Genomic DNA, 20,320 nt, shown 5'->3' with positions numbered 1-20,320 from the left:
AAACACCTCCTATTGCATGTTAAGATCATGTAGCACTACTCTCAAACGACTACTACAATGCTTGTAAAGAAGTACGAAGAGACGAGCTGAAACTGGGAGAGCTACTGCAAGACAGACCTTCGGAATCGGCCATGTCAACGTCGATATCTTCACTACAAAACGATGCGACAGGAAACATAGATTGCAGGTGAGAGATGTACAATCCCTCCTATAAAGCTTAGAAGAACTGGCCAGAGCATCCAAAGAAGCAGCAGGCCGAGGAAAGCGAGATACAAGCAAAGGAGAAGGAGAAGAGCATCACAGCAGGGGGAGTAGAGGTGGTGGGAACAAGACAAAGGTACGTTGAACCCACCTAACTAAGAAAACTAAACACGGTTAATACTAACTATCCGTTAATCATCAGTTACTACTAACTACTACACTAACTAAATCAGCAAGACTTCTAACAAAACATACACAACATCTACACAAAACTCTTCTCTTTCCATAAGCTGCCATTGACGATTACTTGTACTCTCTTGTTCTTCTTGTTGGAATTCTTCTTCCATGTGGTGACAGGATGTGCCAACCATGTTGTCAAGTAGAGCTTTCGCTTCGGCAGAGGTTCCGCCAGACACCTCAGTCTATGGGCTTTTCCATGACGAGTACAGGCGCACCTATAGGGCAGGCCGAGAGACTTTGCACCGGCTTCCCGTGATCATTGGCCACGGGCTCCCTCTCACCTCATCTGAAGCTTCAATTTCGCGCCCACTTGTTTCACAGAGTAATTGGAAAAATAGTTCGCCTGGAGGGGACGTGTCTGACCCTCAAATGGAGTGGCGGAAGTGTGATGTTGTGCAAGATGGTTCTTTTCTAAGCACCTCAGGTTTGTTTACTCGGCTACGCTGGACATATCCTATGCTTTTTTTTAAACAAATCTATAGACCTTCAGTTGTGTTGTTGCTGGCAGATAGGGAGCACTTATGGCAGGAGCGTGTCGTAGATCCTTCTCAGGAATGGGACGACAGAAAGATGAAAGTAAGTGACAAGACTTTGGAACTTGCACAGATAATATGTAGAAGTATTTGAGTATCATGGCCGCAAGCTACAATTTGACTGATTTGTGTGAGGAGTCTATACAGACAAATCCAAAGGCTCCAGATTTCAGCAATACAAGTACTAAGGAAGCGCTGTGGATAGATAGCATCGAGAATTCAGGCTGGCTGAAAGATATGCTTGAGAAAAAGAGTGGAAGCCAAGAAGCCAGTGGGATCAGCTTTGCATCCGGAGTACCCTTGGGCCCACAACTGCCACAAGGAGTCCGCGGTTTGGAAATCCTGAGTTTAGAGGAGACGCTCAGTATTTTGGACCAAATGGCTGAGCAACCTTCCATTGAGACTTTGGTCTGCCTCTTGCAGAAGTGCAGGAGGAAAAAAAACCTAGCTAATGCCAAGCGTCTCCATGCACACATTTGCAATAATGGGCTAGAAGCTCAGAAAGCTTTAGGGAACTTCATTGTGCCAATGTTTGTGGACTGTGGAAGTGTGATAGAATCTCAGCAGGTTTTTGACGGGTTGATCCATCGCAATGAACATTCATGGACTTCTCTCATATTAGGGTATATCCAGTGTGGTCAAGCCCATCATGCTCTTAACCTGTACCAAAATATGCAAGAGGATAGTATACATCCTAGCAGATATACCCTTATTGCCCTACTAAAAGCTTGCACTAGGTTGAAAGACGCAGAAAGAGGTCGAGAAATACATGCTGAGATTGCACAGAAGGGATTTGGAAGAGATGTTTTTGTGGTCACCACTTTGGTTAATATGTATGCCAAATGTGGCTCACTTTCTGAGGCACGTGGTGTCTTTGACCAGTTGCCAGTTCGGAACACAGTGTCATGGAATGCACTAATTGCAGGATATGCGGAACAAGGACCTGGTGTAGAAGAGCTGAAATGCTTTGAACAGATGCAGCTGGAGGGCATCTCCCCAAATGCAGTCACATTCATTCGGGTCTTGAAAGCTTGTGGCAGCACTGGAGCCATAGGCAAGGGCCGGGAGTTACATTCTGGGATTGCACAAAAGGGATTTGAGAGAGATCTTTTTGTTGGCAGTGCTTTGATTGACATGTATGTGAAATGTGATGCACTTTCAGAGGCACGGGAAGCCTTTGACAAGCTGCAAGGTCGAGATGTTGTATCATGGAATACGCTAATTGCAGGATATGCTGAACACGGACCCGGACAAGAAGCACTGAAATGTTTTGAACAGATGCGGTTGGAAGGTGTTTCTCCGAATGCTGTCACGTTTGTTTGTGTGTTGAAAGCTTGTGCCAGCATGGAGGCTATAAACAAGGGTCGAGACATACATGCTGAGATCACAGAAAAGCAATTTGACAGAGATTTATTTGTTGGCAGCACTTTGATTGACATGTATGCCAAATGTGGCTCACTTTTGGAGGCACGGGGAGTCCTTGAGAAGCTACCAGTTCGGAATGTCGTGTCATGGAGTGCATTAATTTCAGGATATGCTGAGCATGGTTCAGCTCAGGAAGCCCTGAAATGTTTTGAAGAGATGCAACTGGACGGAAGCTCTCCAAATGCTATGACGTTTTCATGTGTTTTGAAGGCTTGTGGTAGCATGGGAGCCATAGGCAAAGGCAGGGAAATACATGCTGAAGTTGTACAAAAAGGATTTGAAGGGGATCCTTTTCTTGGTAGCACTTTGGTCAACATGTATGCCAAATGTGCCTCACTTTTAGAGGCACAGGAAGCTTTCAACAAGATGCCTGTCCAGGACTATGTGTCATGGAATGCGCTAATTGCAGGTTATGCTGAACATGGGCCTGATCACGGAGCACTGCAATGTTTTGAACAGATGCAATTGAAGGGCGTCTCTCCAAATGCTGTTACTTTCATTTGTGTCTTGAAAGCTTGTGGCATCATTGGAGCCGTAGGCAAGGGCCGAGAAATTCACATTGAGATTGCCAGAAAGGGATTTGAAAGGGACCTTTTTATTGGCAGTGCTTTGATCGACATGTATGCCAAATCTGGATCACTTTCAGAAGCACAGGAAGTTTTTTACAAGCTTCCAGATCGAGATCTCGTGTCCTGGAATGCTCTGATTGCAGGATATGCTGAACATGGATCTGACCAAGAGGTGCTGAAATATTTTGAGCTGATGCAACTGGAGGCCATCCCTCCGGATGGTGTGACGTTTGTTTTTGTCTTGAGAGCTTGTGGCAGTGTGGGAGCCTTAGAAAAGGGCCGAGAAACACATGCTGAGATCACAGAGAAGGAATTTGAAAGAAATATTGCTATTGGTGGCTCGTTGGTTGACATGTATGCCAAGTGTGGCTTACTTTCAGATGCACAAGAAGTTTTCGACAGGCTGCCAGCACGAAATGTTGTTTTGTGGAGTACACTTATTGCGGGATATGCTGAACATGGACCTGGTCAGGAAGCACTGAAATGTTTTGGACAGATGCAACTGGAGGGTGTCTCTCCAGATGCTATTACATACGTTTGTGTCCTGAAAGCTTGTGGAAGGGTTGGGGCCATGGGCAGGGGCCAAGAAATACATGCTGAGCTTGCACAAAAGGGATTTGGAGAAGATCTTTCTGTTGGTAATACTTTGGTCAACATGTATGCCAAATGTGGCTCACTTTCTGAGGCACGGGAAGTCTTTGACAAGCTGACAGCTCGAGATGTTGTGTCATGGAATGCTCTAATTGCAGGATATGCTGAACATGGACCTGGCCTGGAAGCACTGAATTGTTTTGAGCAGATGCAGCTGGAGGGCATCTCTCCTGATGCTATCACGATTATATGTATATTGAAAGCTTGTGGGAGCATTGGAGCTATAGACAAGGGCAGAGAAATACATACTGAGATTGCGAAAAGGGGTTTTGGAAGAGATCTCTCTGTCTGCAACACTTTGGTCAACATGTATGCTAAATGTGGCTTACTTTCAGAGGCACGTGAGGTATTTGACAAGCTGCCAGTTCGTGATGTTGTGTCATGGAGTTCACTAATTGCAGGATATGCCGAACATGGACATGGTCTAGAAGCGCTGAAATGCTTTGAACAGATGCAACTGGAGGATGTCTCTCCGAATGCTGTCACTTTCGCTTCTGTGTCAAAAGCTTATGGCACCCTGGGAGCAATAGAGAAGGGCCGGGAAATACATTTTCAGATTGCAAAGAACGGATTTGAGAGCGATCCTTTTGTCAGCAGCAATTTGGTTGACATGTATGCCAAATGTGGCTCACCTTCAGAGGCACAGAAAGTATTTGACAAGCTGCTAGTGCAGAATGCTATGTTGTGGAGCACTCTTATTGCAGCATATACTGAACATGGACCTGATCAGGAAGTACTGAAATGTTTTGAACAGATGCAGTTGGAGGGTTTCTCTCCAGATGCTGTCACATTTGCCTGTGCCTTGAAAGCTTGTGGAAGCATGGGAGCCATTGGAAAGGGACGAGAAATACATGCAGAGATCACCCAAAAGGGATTCGGAGGAGATCTTTCTCTCTGCAACACTTTGGTTGACATGTATGCCAAATGTGGCTCATTTTCAGAGGCACGGGAAGTTTTTGACAAGCTACCAGTACAAGATGTAGTGGCGTGGAACACAATGATGAATGGATATGGCATGAACCATGAGGGTAACACGGCGGTACAGTGTTTTATAGACATGCAAGAATGGGGTGTAAAGCCTGACACTGTTACATTCACAACTCTTCTCACTGCATGCAGCCATACCAATCTGGTGTTCAAGGGCCAGGAGTATTTCATGGCGATGAGAAAGGAGTCGAGCATTGCATTAACAATAAAGCATTATACTTGCATGGCAGATCTTCTTGCACGATCAGGACATTTGTATGAGGCTGAGGAATTTCTTGAAACTATGTGGTCTCCATCCGGAGGAACTTGGATAGCTTTGCTCAGTGCCTGCAAATCTTATGGGGAAGCAGAACTTGGACTGAGATGCTTTCATCAACTTGTCCGGCAGAATCCAGAATCTGCTGCTTCGCATGTGCTCATGGCAAGCATCTATGCAAGTGTTGGCAGGTGGGATGATGCATATAGGGTGGAAGAGCTCAGGAAAAATGCAGAGGCAAAGGATGAACCCTCCAACTGCTTAAATAAAATCGAAGAAGGTGCTTGAGTTAGGGATGGTTAATATCAGAGTACTGAAATTATCACCGTGCAAGAATTCTCGACTTCAGGTGCGAAGGGAGAAGGCATGCAAATGTCGAAACTTAATTTTTACAGGGATAAGGCGTTATGTGGGCATGCAGCACAATTGGCCATATCTTCCGGCCTTCTCGACATGGCGAAGGCTGTCCCTGGCTTTCACGCACTAAGGTCATATCCAGAATAAGACACCTTTTGCATGCAAATTTTCAGGGGTGGTTTGTATTTATGATGAGAGACATGGTGATGTGTTCTTGCAAAATGTAGGGTCCCAACCACCACCCAACTGACCAGCATCTTTGGGACCGCCCAGCTGGTCAGCTTGGCTGGACAAGAAACAGATCAGGTAGGTTGGATAGAGGAGGGTTTATGGGTAGGACAGGCCACCTATGAGTCGTGCCAGTCCAGAGTCTTTCCAGCCCTTTGTCACCAGCCATAGACGGAGACAAGTCTAACATTATGTCTCAGCGGGCCTAAGGATACCATGTGGATCAATTTAAACACATGGGGGGGGGCCGCTTGCAGCAGGCTAGTAAAGGCCAGGGGCTCGCTTTAAAAGCAGTCCAAATTTGCAGATTGTGCCATCAATACTACGAGGTCTTTGAAAGGTGACAAGAACACAGTTTGACCAACCTTCCTAGTACCAGGTGGGAAACAGGGAACCCCTTCCTCGCCTGGTGTTGTTGAAGACCCATCACTTTCTTGCATATCTGACTCGGCTCTTCATGCTGCAGCTTTCCCTTCGTGCATGAGTAGGGCTCTGGAGCAATTTTGGCAGTTGCTCACCATGAAGTAAGCCTCCCTCACAGATGTGTATGTCAGCTATTCCATGTTTATACAAGTTCCAACAAGTACTCCCATTGGGGAGGGGCCAGTTGGAACCAATGCAGTGTTCTTGCTTCCCCTCCATACTCACCTGTTTTATATGGTTTATGTCTATACTTTGCACTCTAAATCAATAATATTATATGGATCATGTAAACCAGTCATTCACTTGCTTGTGACACTGGCATCATTGCAGGGAAGTAGTGTTAGAGGAAAAAGCAGGCGGGAAAAAAAAACAAGCGCAAGACCGGGAACGATGACTTCTACAGACAAGCTCTTTAGGAAGAAAGGAAATTGGTATTTGTGCTACAGGTGAGCAGTGCATTGCTGGAGGCCTCGTATCATCACATTGTTCACATTGACTTAAAAGGAAAATTTCAGAGTTCTGCTTCCACAATTTCAGAGGAAATCAAAAAATAAGATGCATGAACTTCTCATTCACGAAGATGTAGCATTTAGAGAAAGATGGAACACTAGATGTGGTGTTAATGAGGCTTGGTCAATGGTTTACATTGACTTGAAACAAAAATTTCAGAGTTTTGCTTCCACAATTTGAGAGGAAATCAACAAATAAGACGCACAAACTTATCATTTACGAGGTTGTAGGGTTTAGAGAAAGATGGAACACTAGATGTGGTGTCATTGAGGCTCACTTCTCACATCTAGTTTGCTACCTTGTCACCACAATGTAAATATCCTAAGTCAAAAGTACAGTTGACCATTTATCTGATCATAATTAAAGAGTTTTTATGTGTTAACTATGGTCAAAGAATTGACTACGGTCAAAGATACTTGACTCTGGTCAAGTAAACTTGACTTCAGTTGAGGAGACTTGGTTCATTACCAAGAGGGTTAACTGCGGTTAACCAGAGAACCACAGAGCTAACTACGGTCAGAGAGTGTTGACTTTGGTTAACGAGACTTGGCATGCGCTAAGAGGGTTAACTACGGTTAACCAAGATATGTCAACTTCGGTTGAAGAGTTGTGCCAACTTCGGTTGGAGAGACTTGACTAAAATCAAGGTGCCTCGACCCTTGGTCAAAGCCTCTTAATTATGATCAAGAGCGTTGACTTCGGTCAACCAGAGAAAATATATATATTTTTATATTTGTTATGTGTGTACATGTGTTCAGTGGGGACGCCCACCGTGACTAGAATTAGTCCACAATGTGTTATTTGCATGCAAAGCGCTAACAATTAATGGGTACCATGGTGGTGCGCTTTAATTAATTATTGCAGGTACTGGGAAGAGTGATTTTCCTAAGCGCAATGGAGCCTAATAAGAGTCTAGGAGGCGGTTCGCGTGACCAAGTGCTTCGAAGACTCTAGAGTTGCTCTTAGTGGCATGTAATTAAGAAAGTAATGTAGAAATTGACAAGTGGCTTGTTGCCAAGAAAGAGAGCCTAAGAGCTCATGTAATTTCATTCATCTTTGGATTTTGTATGAATAGCTTCCACGCTAAACTCATGTACTCCATTTTCTCTCTGATGAATAAAAACATTCGGGGGGGTCCAGCCCGACGATTGTCCTGGGCTCTAGTGTATCTATTAAGAGAGGGAGAGCAAATGAGAGTGTCTTTGCTGTCTTTATGAAGGATGTTTTGTAGCAAATGGTGTAATTGTTGTCTTTCCAGAGCGAGTGGTTTTTCAGAAGCCTTCGGGGTTTCATTGGTATTAGAGCCTATCCTCATAGCCTTTTAAGGTTGTGACGATTCTAGCAAAGGGGAGGAATTAATTGGTAGGCTTGAGATCTCCTACACAACAACAAAAGAATGCTTGACGGAGAATAAGCTTAGAGGGAAGGTCGGAAGGTCGTCATCGACGGTTAGTACGCAAAAACCAAAGTGGCATCTGTTCTTTTGGGAATATGAAATGCTTCATGAGTAATTATGCGTTGACCTTCCAGAGATGCTAACGGATGAGCGACCAAATGTCTAATGGAAAAGGTCGTAGACGAGCGTGCACGGGTGGAGGTTTGCATTGCCAAATTGACGCTCAAAGCTATGTTTGAGAGGCGCCTGCGTTGAACGGGTGTTTTTGTCATTCGTTGCTGAAAGAAATAAAAGGCGGATACGTTGGAGAAGATGACCATATAGTTGGCCGGGCTAGCGACGCGGAGCGCAATTAGAAGAAGTGCTTTTGTCCTGTCGGGAGGCGCAACGCGCAATATTGATTACCCAAAGCTTTAACCTTTGGCTTTTGATGACGTGGCACAAGAGCTAACGTGGCCAAGGAGTTACCTAGTACACATGGCATATACGTGGATGCTGACTCAGCAGTTGTTGTGGCAGTGTATGCTTACGTGACACGTGGCAGACCACGTACGCAAGACATGTGGCAAGTGTTGATGTGGCAGGCTTGATAGACAGCTAACATGGCATTGACTTGTGGCAGCCATCTAGACTGCTGAGGTGGCAAACCAGTGGTTAGACTAACTCTGGTTAGTAGACTGGTTAGATGTCCAGTTAGTTGATCCAACTAGACCAGTTTGATCACTGTAACCAGACTGTGATCAACCTAGTTAATCTAGTTGCAAGCTAACCAGACCAAAATCAATCAGTTTGGTTAGAGTAACCAATCGATTACTTCATTTAGTTACTGTTCACACAAAAAAAGAAAAAAAAAGACAATTGTAGAAACTGTTTCTGCCAGCAGTTTTCACCTATCTGAGAGTATTTACTGTCAGAAAAAGCAGAAATTAGAGAAAAATCAAAGATTTGCACAAGTAAAGGAATGCATGCCTTTGTGCTCAGAAAAAGGGAATCAGATGCATACTCAGTGCTTTTTGCAACAGCCAGAAAAGGGGCAATATAGTTGTTGATGCCTTGGCAACTTTGTGGGTATATGCCTTGAGTTGACAGCCCGATACTGGCATAGATTGTGAATGCAAGACACCTCTTGTTGAGGTAATTTTTCTCTTTGAAAAGCAAAGGTTGCGTGCATCAGTTGCATACATAGTGTGTGTGAGAAACTTGCTGACCTCAGACGAGTTGTAAGAAAATGGCATAATCACCTATCCAGTGGGATTCACAAGATAGGGATGCATATCCAAGATAGAGAAGTGTGCAGCAAAATCAGTTGGTATGCACTCGTATGCAAGAGATGAAAAATCTTAGAAGGTGGTCTAGGATCCTTGTTGGCTTTCATGCTGCATTTGCTCTAGTTCGTGTAACATTTCAATTCCATCAATTAATGGATCAATTGGTTGCAAAAGTCATTTCAACAAAGACACATGAAACCTTTGATGCACTTTGCAATCATGTGGCAATCCTAACCAATAGCTACCGGGCCTATTCTATTTAGAATTAACCATAGCCGACAATATCGGGGTGACAAATTCACAGATTGTCCTATAGCTAAGGATTTAGCATGTGAAAGGAATCTCAAGTTTTTCCCTAAAGCATTTCTTCTCATCTGCATAAGTCTTAGCCCTATTCATAGCTTGGTGGATGCTTAACTTAGCCAGTTCCAACATTCCCAACATTTGGATTTTATAATCCATAACACTAGGTACCTTTTGTGGGACTCCCACTGTAGTTGGAATTTTTGGCCTAAATCCATAATTTAGTTTGAAAGGACTCATCTTATCGTTAAGTGCTTCCTATGATTATAGAAATTGCAATAAGGGCAACCATTTGTTCCAAGAACTTTGCCTTAAGGACACATATTCTCTCAGCATATCTTCTAGAGGTTGGTTGACTCTCTCCATCTGACCATCCATTTCAAGATGAACCCCACTACTCATTCCCACTTTAGTGCATCTAATACAGCAATCCAAGATTGACTAGTAAATCTCATATAACTGTCTAATATTATTGGATTTTAGGTTTGATTTGGCACCTAGTCATAAAGGAGAGGAGGAGCCCAGAGGTGGATAGAGTGGATTAACAAGAGCAAGAGATGAGGTGGTCGCATAGCCAAAGCCACAGAGACCACGCATACTATAGAGACAAAACCATAGCATGCATGATGGAGGTCCAATCTATCCCGGCCTTACTTGAAGGGGACCATTAGAGGTGGGGTATAACTCTTTATATGGCCCCCTACATATAGAGGTCACAGAGGCCACACCCTTACCACATTGAGGGACAACTCAATAGAGGTATATACTCTCTCTCTCTCTCTCTCTCTCTCTCTCTCTCTCTCTCTCTCTCTATCTCTCTCTCTCCCTCTCCCTCTCCCTCTCCCTCCCTCTCTCTCTCTCTCTCTCTCTCTCTCTCTCTTTGTCCACACATCTTGGGTCTCATTGTGAACTTTACATTGGCCAACTAACCACATTTATCCAACCAAAAGTTACCAACCCAGGGCTTTGCTAGCTACTACTAGCCATACCTAATTCCGAGGAGTGGCACTATCCATAGGAACAAAGGCATCTATAGGTAGTGCTAATATTCGTATAGAGACATCGATAAACACAAACACAGGCAAATATCAGGGTAGCCCATAAAAGGCAAATATCAAGGTAGCCCGTAAGTACCCGCATGCACCAAAGAAAGGTGCCAAGCTTCCAACAAGCACCAGAGGGTTCCCTATTATAGACAATAATGTGGCATTTTTTTTGTTGGAGGCCTGGTCCACCTTCAAAGAGAGCATTCCCATCTTGGTCTTGGGCAAGAAATCTAGCTCCCCACTTCATGTCCAATGCATTTTTCTTTTAATTGTTTCTACTCACTCTATTTTCTATTGAGGGATACTTTCTTGTCATTCTGAGTATCGCTTCTTCTAGTTGTACACCTTCATTTCCCCCCTTGCATGTAACCTTTCTTTTTCCTCTCCAAGGTCCCCCTCTTGTTGCATGTATTGGCTACATATAAAACCTCCCCGCATTTTCTAGCTGCTTTTTACTTATGTAGATCATTTGTAATGACCCAATTGATTTCCAAGTTCATTTTTACTTTTGTAGATCATTTGCAATGACCCAATTGATTTCCAAGTTCATTCCCACGGAATACTATTACATGTTATTCTATAATCTGTGCAAATGACACTAACATTTTTTGAAAGTTTATTTTATAGCACTTCACAAAGCAGCAAGCTACACATTATTATAAATCTCTAGACATAACTTTTGGCTTTCACCATCTTTGCCATGGTGACCCACTCTTTGTGGTACCATCCACAATGGTGACCCAATTTTGAGACCCTTTTGTTTTGGTGTTTAGACAACTGAACTTTCATGGTCATAAGATGTTTGGAGTTAATGCATGGAATGAGCTTGGGGAGTTTCCCAATCCAATAGTACCAAATCACCCTCCACCAAGACACAAACCTACATGCATTGCACATTCATCCATAATATTTCTAGTTCTAGCTAGGTAATTCTAGCCATTATTGATTGTTGTTTTTATTCCCTTCTTTTTCCTCTTTTCTCAAATTCCATTTATTTGGGTAGATTAAGGGGAGAAAACACTTACTAATAGGGAAACTTGTTTGAGCCTTGGTATTTCATGTAATAATGAAAATGGGATGTTGGCCGAATAAATGGCGGGATCTTACATGGTTGACACCATACCTAAAAATTCAAATGCTTGAACAGTTGTTAGCAAGATACACAAATCATCTTGGCTAGAAACTTCACTCCCCCTAACATTACAAGAATTCCATTTTCCAAATCTATCCACAAACTTCACATTACTTGCAAAAGAAAATGCATTCTCTATCCAAATGTCCTCACATGTCTATTTGCCAAACATGTTATTCGTACCAACAAACATCACAAGATATGCTAAATTTTACTAAGCAAGGTTTGATGAACCATTATTGCATTACAAATTAGTAAATAAATTTTAAGTCTATGAACTGGATGTGCTAGAATTGACTTACATATATAAGGCATTTCAACTTATCAAGATTCCAATTGGATCTTAAACTTTTATGACATCATCTTTACGTTATTTACTTTTCATAGAAATTTCTCAAGGCATGAAGTATTATGTCTCCTTGCTCACCATAATAGGACAAAGCTAAGCTATTAAGCCAAGACCCTATACAAACAGAGCTATGGCACATGGTTTACTCATTAATTCTCACACAATGAAATTTTGTTGCATGCACAAAAAGCTTACATCTACAAATGGCCTTAGCTAATAACCTATGTATCAAGCTCCTAAAACGACCAATCTTTATTCCCACTATTCTGGCTATGAGATCACTACACTTGAATTTCTACTAATCAAGAAACATTTCTTGTAGATTCAACAACTCCTTTCAGCTACTTACAGACTAATTTGCTTGTACTAGTAGGCCATTAAGTAAAATTTTATTTTTGATCTAGTGAAATTTATCATCGCAATTGTTCTCAGTCTCATGCAATTGACATTCATTTGACAGCTTTATGTCTTTTAGGCTCGAGGAACCAGCATTTCACCTCGACTAGTGTATGTTGGTTTTGAAAATATTTGACTTTGCATATTTATACATTGAAGACGAATTGGGTTCAAGGGCCATCTTCATTTTCCCAAGCTAGAAAATTTTGTGCGTTTTTAGCATTGACCCGAACAATGACATAGGGTAAATTTTTGGGTTTTGTAGGGCATCAATGGATTGTGACAATTTTCAAAGATGTCATCAGTATGTGGTCTTCTCAAAGCATTTTCCACAAACTGCCTAACTTTATGCAGTCAAAGTTGGCCTCTAGGAAAAAATACCTAGCCTTTTAGACGAATCCTCATGGTCCAAATCTTGGAGGGAACTCGGTGTTCGATGGTGGGCGTGAGCTAGTAGAAGAAAGGGTAGAAGGATTCCTTGAGTTGCTAGTAGGCAAAAGGGGATGAGGCATGAACTAGCCATAAAACAAGCATGGGATCTTAGCTAGCAAGGCTCTATCCAAGGTTGCTAGTGAGGGGCACCAAGATAACACTCTTGCTAGTCTAAAAGGGGGTTCTAATCTTGCCATTAGTAGTTGCTAGGGATCACCCTTGAATACAAGATATTTGTGGTCATCTATTTAGGACGAGGTCATGGAGGGACACTAGGTTCAAACATGAGGAAAAGGGGGGGGGCGATCCGCATCCACATAGGTGAGCTTAGGGAGCCAAGGATAGAGCACATTGATTTCCATGGTAGCATCTGAGTGGATATGCCATTCTTCCTTCCTCTACTCAATCATGTAAACAATGTTCAGATGGATGATCCCTAAGTGTGTGACTTGGACTTGTATGGCTTATGCTAAGCATGGGCCTTAGAAATTTTTTCTTATGGGCCCTTGCACACCAACAAGTGAATCCACATGGATAGGGACTCAGTGAGTTATAGGATTGGGACTCAATGTGCGTGCATGTGTGCGTGTGTGTGTGTGTGCATGTGCTAGCTAATTCGTTTTCTAGCTATTATAGCAGCTTGATCAACTTAGATTTGTGTAGCATATTAGTCATTCTTGTATTTATCTCATACCCACTAAGCTATAGACTTTACTTATCATCAAAGGCTTCGGCCCTCTTATCATATAGGCTTGCATTTGGTAGTAGTCCCTTGGTCTAAGAAGCCATTGTGCTGATGGTAGCCAATGGAAGCAGATGTGTTAGCTTTGAATGGTCTCTTAGGTTGAGATGGCTTGGAGTTGACTCTAGGAAGTGGCAATGCTTTGAGAAGGAGCAGTTCCATGCCTAGGAGAAGGGGATCACCTTCAAAACTTAGCATGGAATCGGGTTGGTTTCTTGGATTCTCAAGGTGATCAGGCTTGGGTAGGCATGCAAAGTGATCAGACTCATGGTGTTGCTTGAGGGGTGCGATCCTCAAGGACTTGACATCAATTTACTAGGCTCGGTTACCTAGTGCTCAAACTTTACTTTCTATTGCTTAGCTTTGATCCCAGTGAAGTGGGTGATGGTGGCATTTGAAGTTGAGTGATGTAGGTGGTCAACCATTCTTACTATGCAGTTGGCCTTGCAAAGTTTATTTTAGATTTCTTGTATTAAACCATGTGTCCAACCCGCTAGTGAAAAGTATAATAGGTCAAGTGGTACATCAAATGGAAGCTAGATGGGGTATTGTCTCTACATGCTATTCCAATTATTGAGGCACTTCCTATGGGGTTGGCTCTAGGCTATTGGCTTGTTCAAGTGGCAAGTATGCAATCTTCATAGAAGTGATACTATTGCTAAATGATGATGTATGATGCTATTTCGAAGTGTTCTACCTATTGAATTGGGTGGAAGGGGGACATCCATGGGACTCTCTCCTCGAAGTACTATTTTTAAATCTCGGTTCTCACTTGGGGTATATATCACTAATACTAACATCCTCTGAAGACTTTGTGGCTTGGATGGTGAAGGCTAGCTTAATGAAGAGGGAGAAAGGGCAAGTGGCTACCCAAGCCTGATCACCTTGAGAATCTTAGTTGTAGTTGCACGTGGTGTTGAGGCAAACTCTTTCCTACACTTTGGCATACATTGCATTTGGTGCAAAGTTAGTGAGCATCATGAAACAAGGTATTCCATTATAACCCATTTTTTAGGACCTTTCTAGCCATCAACTTGGTACCAAAGTGGCCGCCAATGAGACCTAAATGTGCCTCGATCAACACTATTGCTTTCTCATGGGATAGCACCCATTTGCAAGGTACTCCATCTATGCCTTGTTTATAGAGCTTCACTAGCTAAACTAGAATCTAAAAAAGGAATTTCCTGATACTCCAATTTAAAATGTTGACTACATGCATTCATTTGTAAGTTAGGCGTCCAAGTATCCTCTTTTCTACCAAATAGATTCCATTCGACATAGTTTTCAAAGGCATGTTGAAAAACATTCATGATTATATATAGAAACATACATCTATCATGTCACTCCATAAGAAAGTTTCCTTTAACATCTCTTTAACATCAAATGATTGTGACTTATGGAGAGTTGAGCCCCAAGTGTAGCCACAAATTGCCAGTCTACAAGGTAGCCATCCTGGATAAAAGTGTTAGTAATGAAGCTGAAAAATCAACAAATGAAAATGTAATTAAGTGACTCTCTTAACATAAAAAATGCATCACATCTCAAACATCCTCAACCTCATCTAGTAGCATTTCAAGCTTTTCAATTTTTGAAAGTTTTATCTCGGGTGCCATAACATTTTCACTCTCATCAATAATTTCACCATTTGCCTCATTATCAATATCATCAGCATCATTCTTATATATCAAATCCTCACTTTCATGTACATGATCTCCTCCTTGTTGTTGAATGGCATAAACATTGGCGGGATTCATGTTATATAATTCAGAGAATATGAAAAAATGGCTAGAGATCTATCAAAATGAGAAGGAAACTAGGTTGTAGGAGAGAAAAGGGCTTAAACAAAGTAGAAGGGGTCGAAAGCAAGTAAGCTATCCTTTAGGGTTAGAGATGCTTCCAAAAAAGTGTTCTCTAGACTATTCTCAAGCTTCTATAGCAAGGAATGGTCTAATGGATTTCATGTTACTTTTTAAGAATGGGAGATATTACTTGGATGTGATTGGCATGTAAGTGAAATTTCTTCTTTATGCATCTTAAATTTATTTATATTCCATCTTAGAGCTTGCATTCACAAGAATTTGAATCAGATTGTATCTTTGTACTATTATAGGCACATATCTATGGTGCTATGTAGGCCTATGGTCATTACTTTCACATTTATAGGATAGATCTGCAATAGCTTACCATGCATTGTTTCAGCTATAAAGTTGTGCAAGCATAAGAGATGAAAAATATAATCCACAATGAGATAAAATTATGTTAGAGTATTGGAGCAAATAATTGAATTGAATTATCTACTTTTCAAGATTGTGCCACTCAAAGCATGATAGTTCCAAGTGATTACAAGGGTCCTAATGCAATAGTTAGAAAGTGTTTTTATGCTATTGATTCTTCAAGATTGCTTTGCTCATCTAATTAACCGTTTGTGTTTCTTGAGCATTGTCAGCAAGCATTTTTCAATGAGGATGTAATTGATGAGAAATGGTGACGTGTGATACATGTAAATCATCCTAGGAGATGTATTTCCAAAACTCCGGCATAGGTGATCATCATGATGGATGACTTTGTGAACATTAATGTCAACTTTTGATGATGACAGTCATGATGAGTATGAATGAGATGAAACGTCAAAATATAATCGCAAGTTGTATGAGATATTTTATTTCTTTCCTTTGCCTCGCAACTTATCTTCTAATCATCCTCATCATTCCATATTTTTGGAGATTCAAGATCTATGTTTATTAGATATTCAGTGACATAAAATAGAGACTTATGAAAACAAGGCATCATTGTGCCATAGACCCTTTCGTTCATTCTCTTTGACAAATAGATACCTTGATAACTTTCATAAATATCTCATAAATAAAATCTTTTGACAAGTAACAGTGCCTACAAGTGACATCTCAGTGACAAGATGCACTAGTATGCACTCTTGTATATTGAGAAAATTGGTTGAAAATTCTTTCATTATCAAACAAAAGAGCTCTATACACTCCAGCCTCTTTTTCAAAAACTCCAATTGATTTAATTCTTTTGAAATTGCCCACCTGTACAGTGTACATGCTTGCAGTTTAGTCAAAATGAATGTAGGAAAACCAAACAATATGTGAATATAAAATAAGCCAAAAATATATGAAGGTATATTCATGCTTGCTTACCTCGCAAATTTCTCCTAGCTGATAAATGACTAGTACATCTCTGTCACCTAAAAATATCAATTGTTTTGTATGCTTGACAATTAAAAAAGCATCCGAATACAATGACAACTAAGACATAAATGGGCTTATTGTATGCTTAAACTCGGCTGATCTGGTTAAAGCGACAAGTTAAAGTTCAAGAAGAGCATAAGCTTCTCTAGGCTAGATTATTAAAGGGGCTGGTGGGAAGGAAAAATAGGCAGGCCAACCAAAGAATACTTTAGGTTAATCAAAAATAAAAAGGTTAGTGAAGAGCTGCTCCTACAAAGAGTCACAAAAATAAGAAGTGCCAGGGAAACATAGGGAAGTCCAAAATAAGGAGCACAACTTTAAGGAAAGAAGCACCTTTGAATGATTACATAGAGGGAAATGCTTTATCTCAATCCTATTTGTCTCATAAAATTCCTAACAGTGAAGAAGTCATTGAAAAGCACCTTCCAATGGGCTTAAAGAAAAATTTTGACTCTATTGAAGAGAAATTAAGTGAAAGAGGGCATGTTGTGGCTTCTTTTTATAATTATATACTCTTTGGCAAAAGAACTTTACGCATGTTAACATTCCAAAATGACAAAAATGCCAAATGCAATGAATGTGATGATTTAAAAGGAAGTGCAAGTATCATCATGGAATTGCTCATGTGAGATGAAAATATGCATTTTCAAAGGAGCAAGTTATTTCATATCCAAAGAAGTACAAGTGCCTTATTTTGTAGATGGTTTGGACCAAAATACAACAACATTGCCTTGCTTTTTTGTCACCACTCCTAAGCTATAAGGGAAAAAAAAATGAAGACACAGTTATGTGGGGTGTTAGTGCATGGATTTAAGCTCTTTTCAAACATATGGATTTACTCCTTGCATCGTCATGATAGTAATAAAGTTATAACATCCATTATGCATGCAATTCACAATCTACATGCAACAAAAGGTTACCTACCACCAATTTTGAGAATATAGGTAATTAGCTACTGGTGTGGGAGAATAAGAATGTATTCATATTGACATTTTGCTCGATGCTAATTGCCATCAAATCTTCAATGAAATTAAAGTAGGATTTTTGTATTTTGGGCATACACATGATATCAATTAGGTTTTTGGCACAATCTCAAGAGAGCTAAATGCATGGACATGGCGACAATAGATAGGCAAATTGGCAGCCATGAGAAAAGTACAAATGTTAAAGAATGTATAATTGGAGTAGAGTTATTCAACCTTTTCCACAAAAGGCTGCGATGATTTGAAAGGTCATAGCCATCCACATTACTTTTGCTATTTTTAAAATGAAGAAATGTATCATAAGATAATTGACAATCAAGGTCTTTGAAGCTCTTTCAAAAGGAAAACTCTGTGAGTATGAATCATCTATTAAGGATGCCCCTTCGACATTGAAGGAGCTAATAGAAGTATTATGCATATGAAGCATGGTAACACTCTAGGAGAAGATGGTTGGGCTTTGAATTCTATAACACATCATGGAGATTCATAGGACCAAATTTGTTGATAGTATGGAACATAGCCCACAAAGAAGGTTTTCTCCCATGACTGGCTCATCTCGGTATGTGATGCTATGGCGATGAGATACTATTCGGGAGGTGTTGAAGATCATAACCTTGGTTTTCTCAAGGTTATCTATCAAGTCTCTCTCTCTGCAGAACATCTCTAGAGCCTCTAGACGTTTCTGCAATCCCTCAATTGAGGATGTGTCGTCTACATACAACAATCTCTGCACCATTAGATCAGCCAGGAGTGAACCCTCTCCACCTAGGTGGTCCACAAAGGAAGTGATCTCATCGATATAGAGCCCAAAGAGAGTCAGTGAAAGGGGGTAGACTTGTTTCACTTCGATAGTTTCTAATAGACCTTCTAGGGCACATGCCCTCCCTCTGATAGACTCATATAAACTCATGACCCCTCAGATGATGATCTCTAGAAGCTACAACTCCTCTAACCTCCTGATTAGGCGAGAATGTGGGACAATATCAAATGCCTTACGGAAGTCTACAAAGCAATTATAGACTTTCTGATGCCTCGACTTTGTCTTCTCAATGATAGCCCTCAAGGTGAAAATGTGATCCAGGGTCGAATGTTGTCTCTAAAAACCTACCCGTCCAAAAGCCTGTTGCACGTGACCCTCTGTGTGGCTGCTAATCTCCCTCTCTAGTACTGACCCATATATATTTAGCTAGAGTGTGGCCAATCATAAGAGTGCAATAATTCCCATTGTCCCTGGAATCACCTGCCTTATGTATCGGTACTATGGTGGTGATACTCCAAGTAGGCAAGAAGCCATAGCATACAGCATGGTTGAATAACTATGCTAGGATCGGGGTCAAGACCTCCTGTCCATGTGCAAAGTGCTCAGTGCGTAGTCCCTCACGATCTAGTGATGTTCAGTTATGAAGCTGAAGAAGAGCAGCCCATACATTCTGTGTAGTAAACAAGTGACAAGTAGTGGGTATGGGCATAGAGGACATATCAGGTGGTGCCTGACCCGGGACATCATAGAGAGAGCATGCATATATATTCAACGTGATGGGGATGAGCGACTTCCCCACTGACAAGAGCCCCCATCCCACAGTAAGATCTCCTCCGTGAAAGGATCCGATCACCTCATCCATCTTGTGTATGAGGAAAGCATGCTTCTTACGTCATGTCACTTGGCATGAGATCTGTTGTGCCTCTAGTGAAGTCAAATGCCCCAGTGCTTGCTCACATGTGATGTGGGCTCTCATCTTTTTGCACTCATTGTCAAACTAGGGGTTCTGGGGCATCTTTCCATTTGGGACATGTGCAAATCGAGTCATGGGAAAGGATCTAGTGGCAACATCATGTATCACTGAGACAAGGGTATTTGATGCATGTGCGAGGTCCATGCCCTCTCTAAGTAGGACTGGGAACTCAGCAGCTAGGTGGTTCATGTACATCGAATCAAGAGCATAATCAAATGGATCTGGACATGGGTGGGTGGCGGGAGGGCCCCCTCATGGATGGCATGGCGGCTGACATACAAAAGGCAAGGTATGAGTGGTCTGCCCCGAGTGGAGGAGGAGGCACAATAAAATCGTGTATCTGTGGGGCGAAGGCTAGTGGACCCAATAGATAGTCCATTGTACTTCTCCCCCGCCATGTGGGAAACAAGTGAGCCCACCAGATGATGGCCATCTCTAAAGCCCACTATATATGATCAAGTCATGGATAGCTCCCATCTCGAGTAGATGCCTCCCATATGCTATCACTGGTGCATCTGCATCTTCTGACTACGCCTCATGATCCCTAGCTCTATTGCATCCATCTTCGCTACTACAAGGGCATTCTCATCAAAATCTAGTAGGCCAACCTGTCTATTCCCAGTACGTGTATTGAAGTCACCAGGGAGGAGAGTGTCCCCCTGTTCAGAAAGCTCTATGATGTCATCATAAATGGTCTCATCATGGAGGGAGAGAGAGAGAGAGAGAGCGATGAGATGGTCTAGAGAAGATAGCATAGAACACTTGCAAACCGCATGAGGAGAAAAGAAATCCACACCCAGGCACCTACATACTCAAGAAACAAGAACATTGTTGGGGGCGTTGTTATAAAATGCCATTCAAAACAAGATGAATTTCATTCATGTGGCCTACAAAAAGAGAGAGAAAAAGAAGAAGAGAGAGAGAGAAGAAGGAGAAGAGAGAGAGAGAGAG

At 41.7% G+C, this 20,320-nt stretch overlaps 1 protein-coding gene across 1 annotated transcript; it reads left to right on the top strand.

Annotated features, from left to right (window-relative positions):
• Positions 1-499: 499 nt before the first annotated feature.
• LOC147898813 (pentatricopeptide repeat-containing protein At2g39620-like) lies at positions 500-7,481 on the top strand. The gene is made up of 5 exons (XM_087379121.1): positions 500-865; positions 950-1,017; positions 1,122-5,971; positions 6,201-6,316; positions 7,245-7,481. Exons 1-3 carry the CDS (start codon positions 571-573, stop codon positions 5,148-5,150), a joined length of 4,392 nt encoding a protein of 1,463 aa, XP_087235247.1. The 5' UTR covers positions 500-570; the 3' UTR covers positions 5,151-5,971; positions 6,201-6,316; positions 7,245-7,481.
• Positions 7,482-20,320: the final 12,839 nt, after the last annotated feature.

This window comes from Dipteris shenzhenensis, chromosome 9 (genome assembly GCF_047967505.1).
Source record: "Dipteris shenzhenensis isolate YYH24624 ecotype China chromosome 9, Dip_SZ_1.0, whole genome shotgun sequence".
In the NCBI taxonomy this organism is placed as follows: domain Eukaryota; kingdom Viridiplantae; phylum Streptophyta; class Polypodiopsida; order Gleicheniales; family Dipteridaceae; genus Dipteris; species Dipteris shenzhenensis.
The sequence above is the reverse complement of the archived record's forward strand: the minus strand, read 5'-3'. Positions and strand labels throughout refer to the sequence as shown.

What these genes read in the sequence shown, in the direction of transcription:
- LOC147898813 (XM_087379121.1), top strand. Translation starts at nt 571, where the DNA reads ATGTTGTCAAGTAGAGCTTTCGCTTCGGCAGAGGTTCCGCCAGACACC. An exon ending in TTCTTTTCTAAGCACCTCAG is followed by an intron (nt 866 to 949) that starts GTTTGTTTACTC and finishes TGTTGCTGGCAG; the next exon opens with ATAGGGAGCACTTATGGCAG. An exon ending in GGGACGACAGAAAGATGAAA is followed by an intron (nt 1,018 to 1,121) that starts GTAAGTGACAAG and finishes GAGTCTATACAG; the next exon opens with ACAAATCCAAAGGCTCCAGA.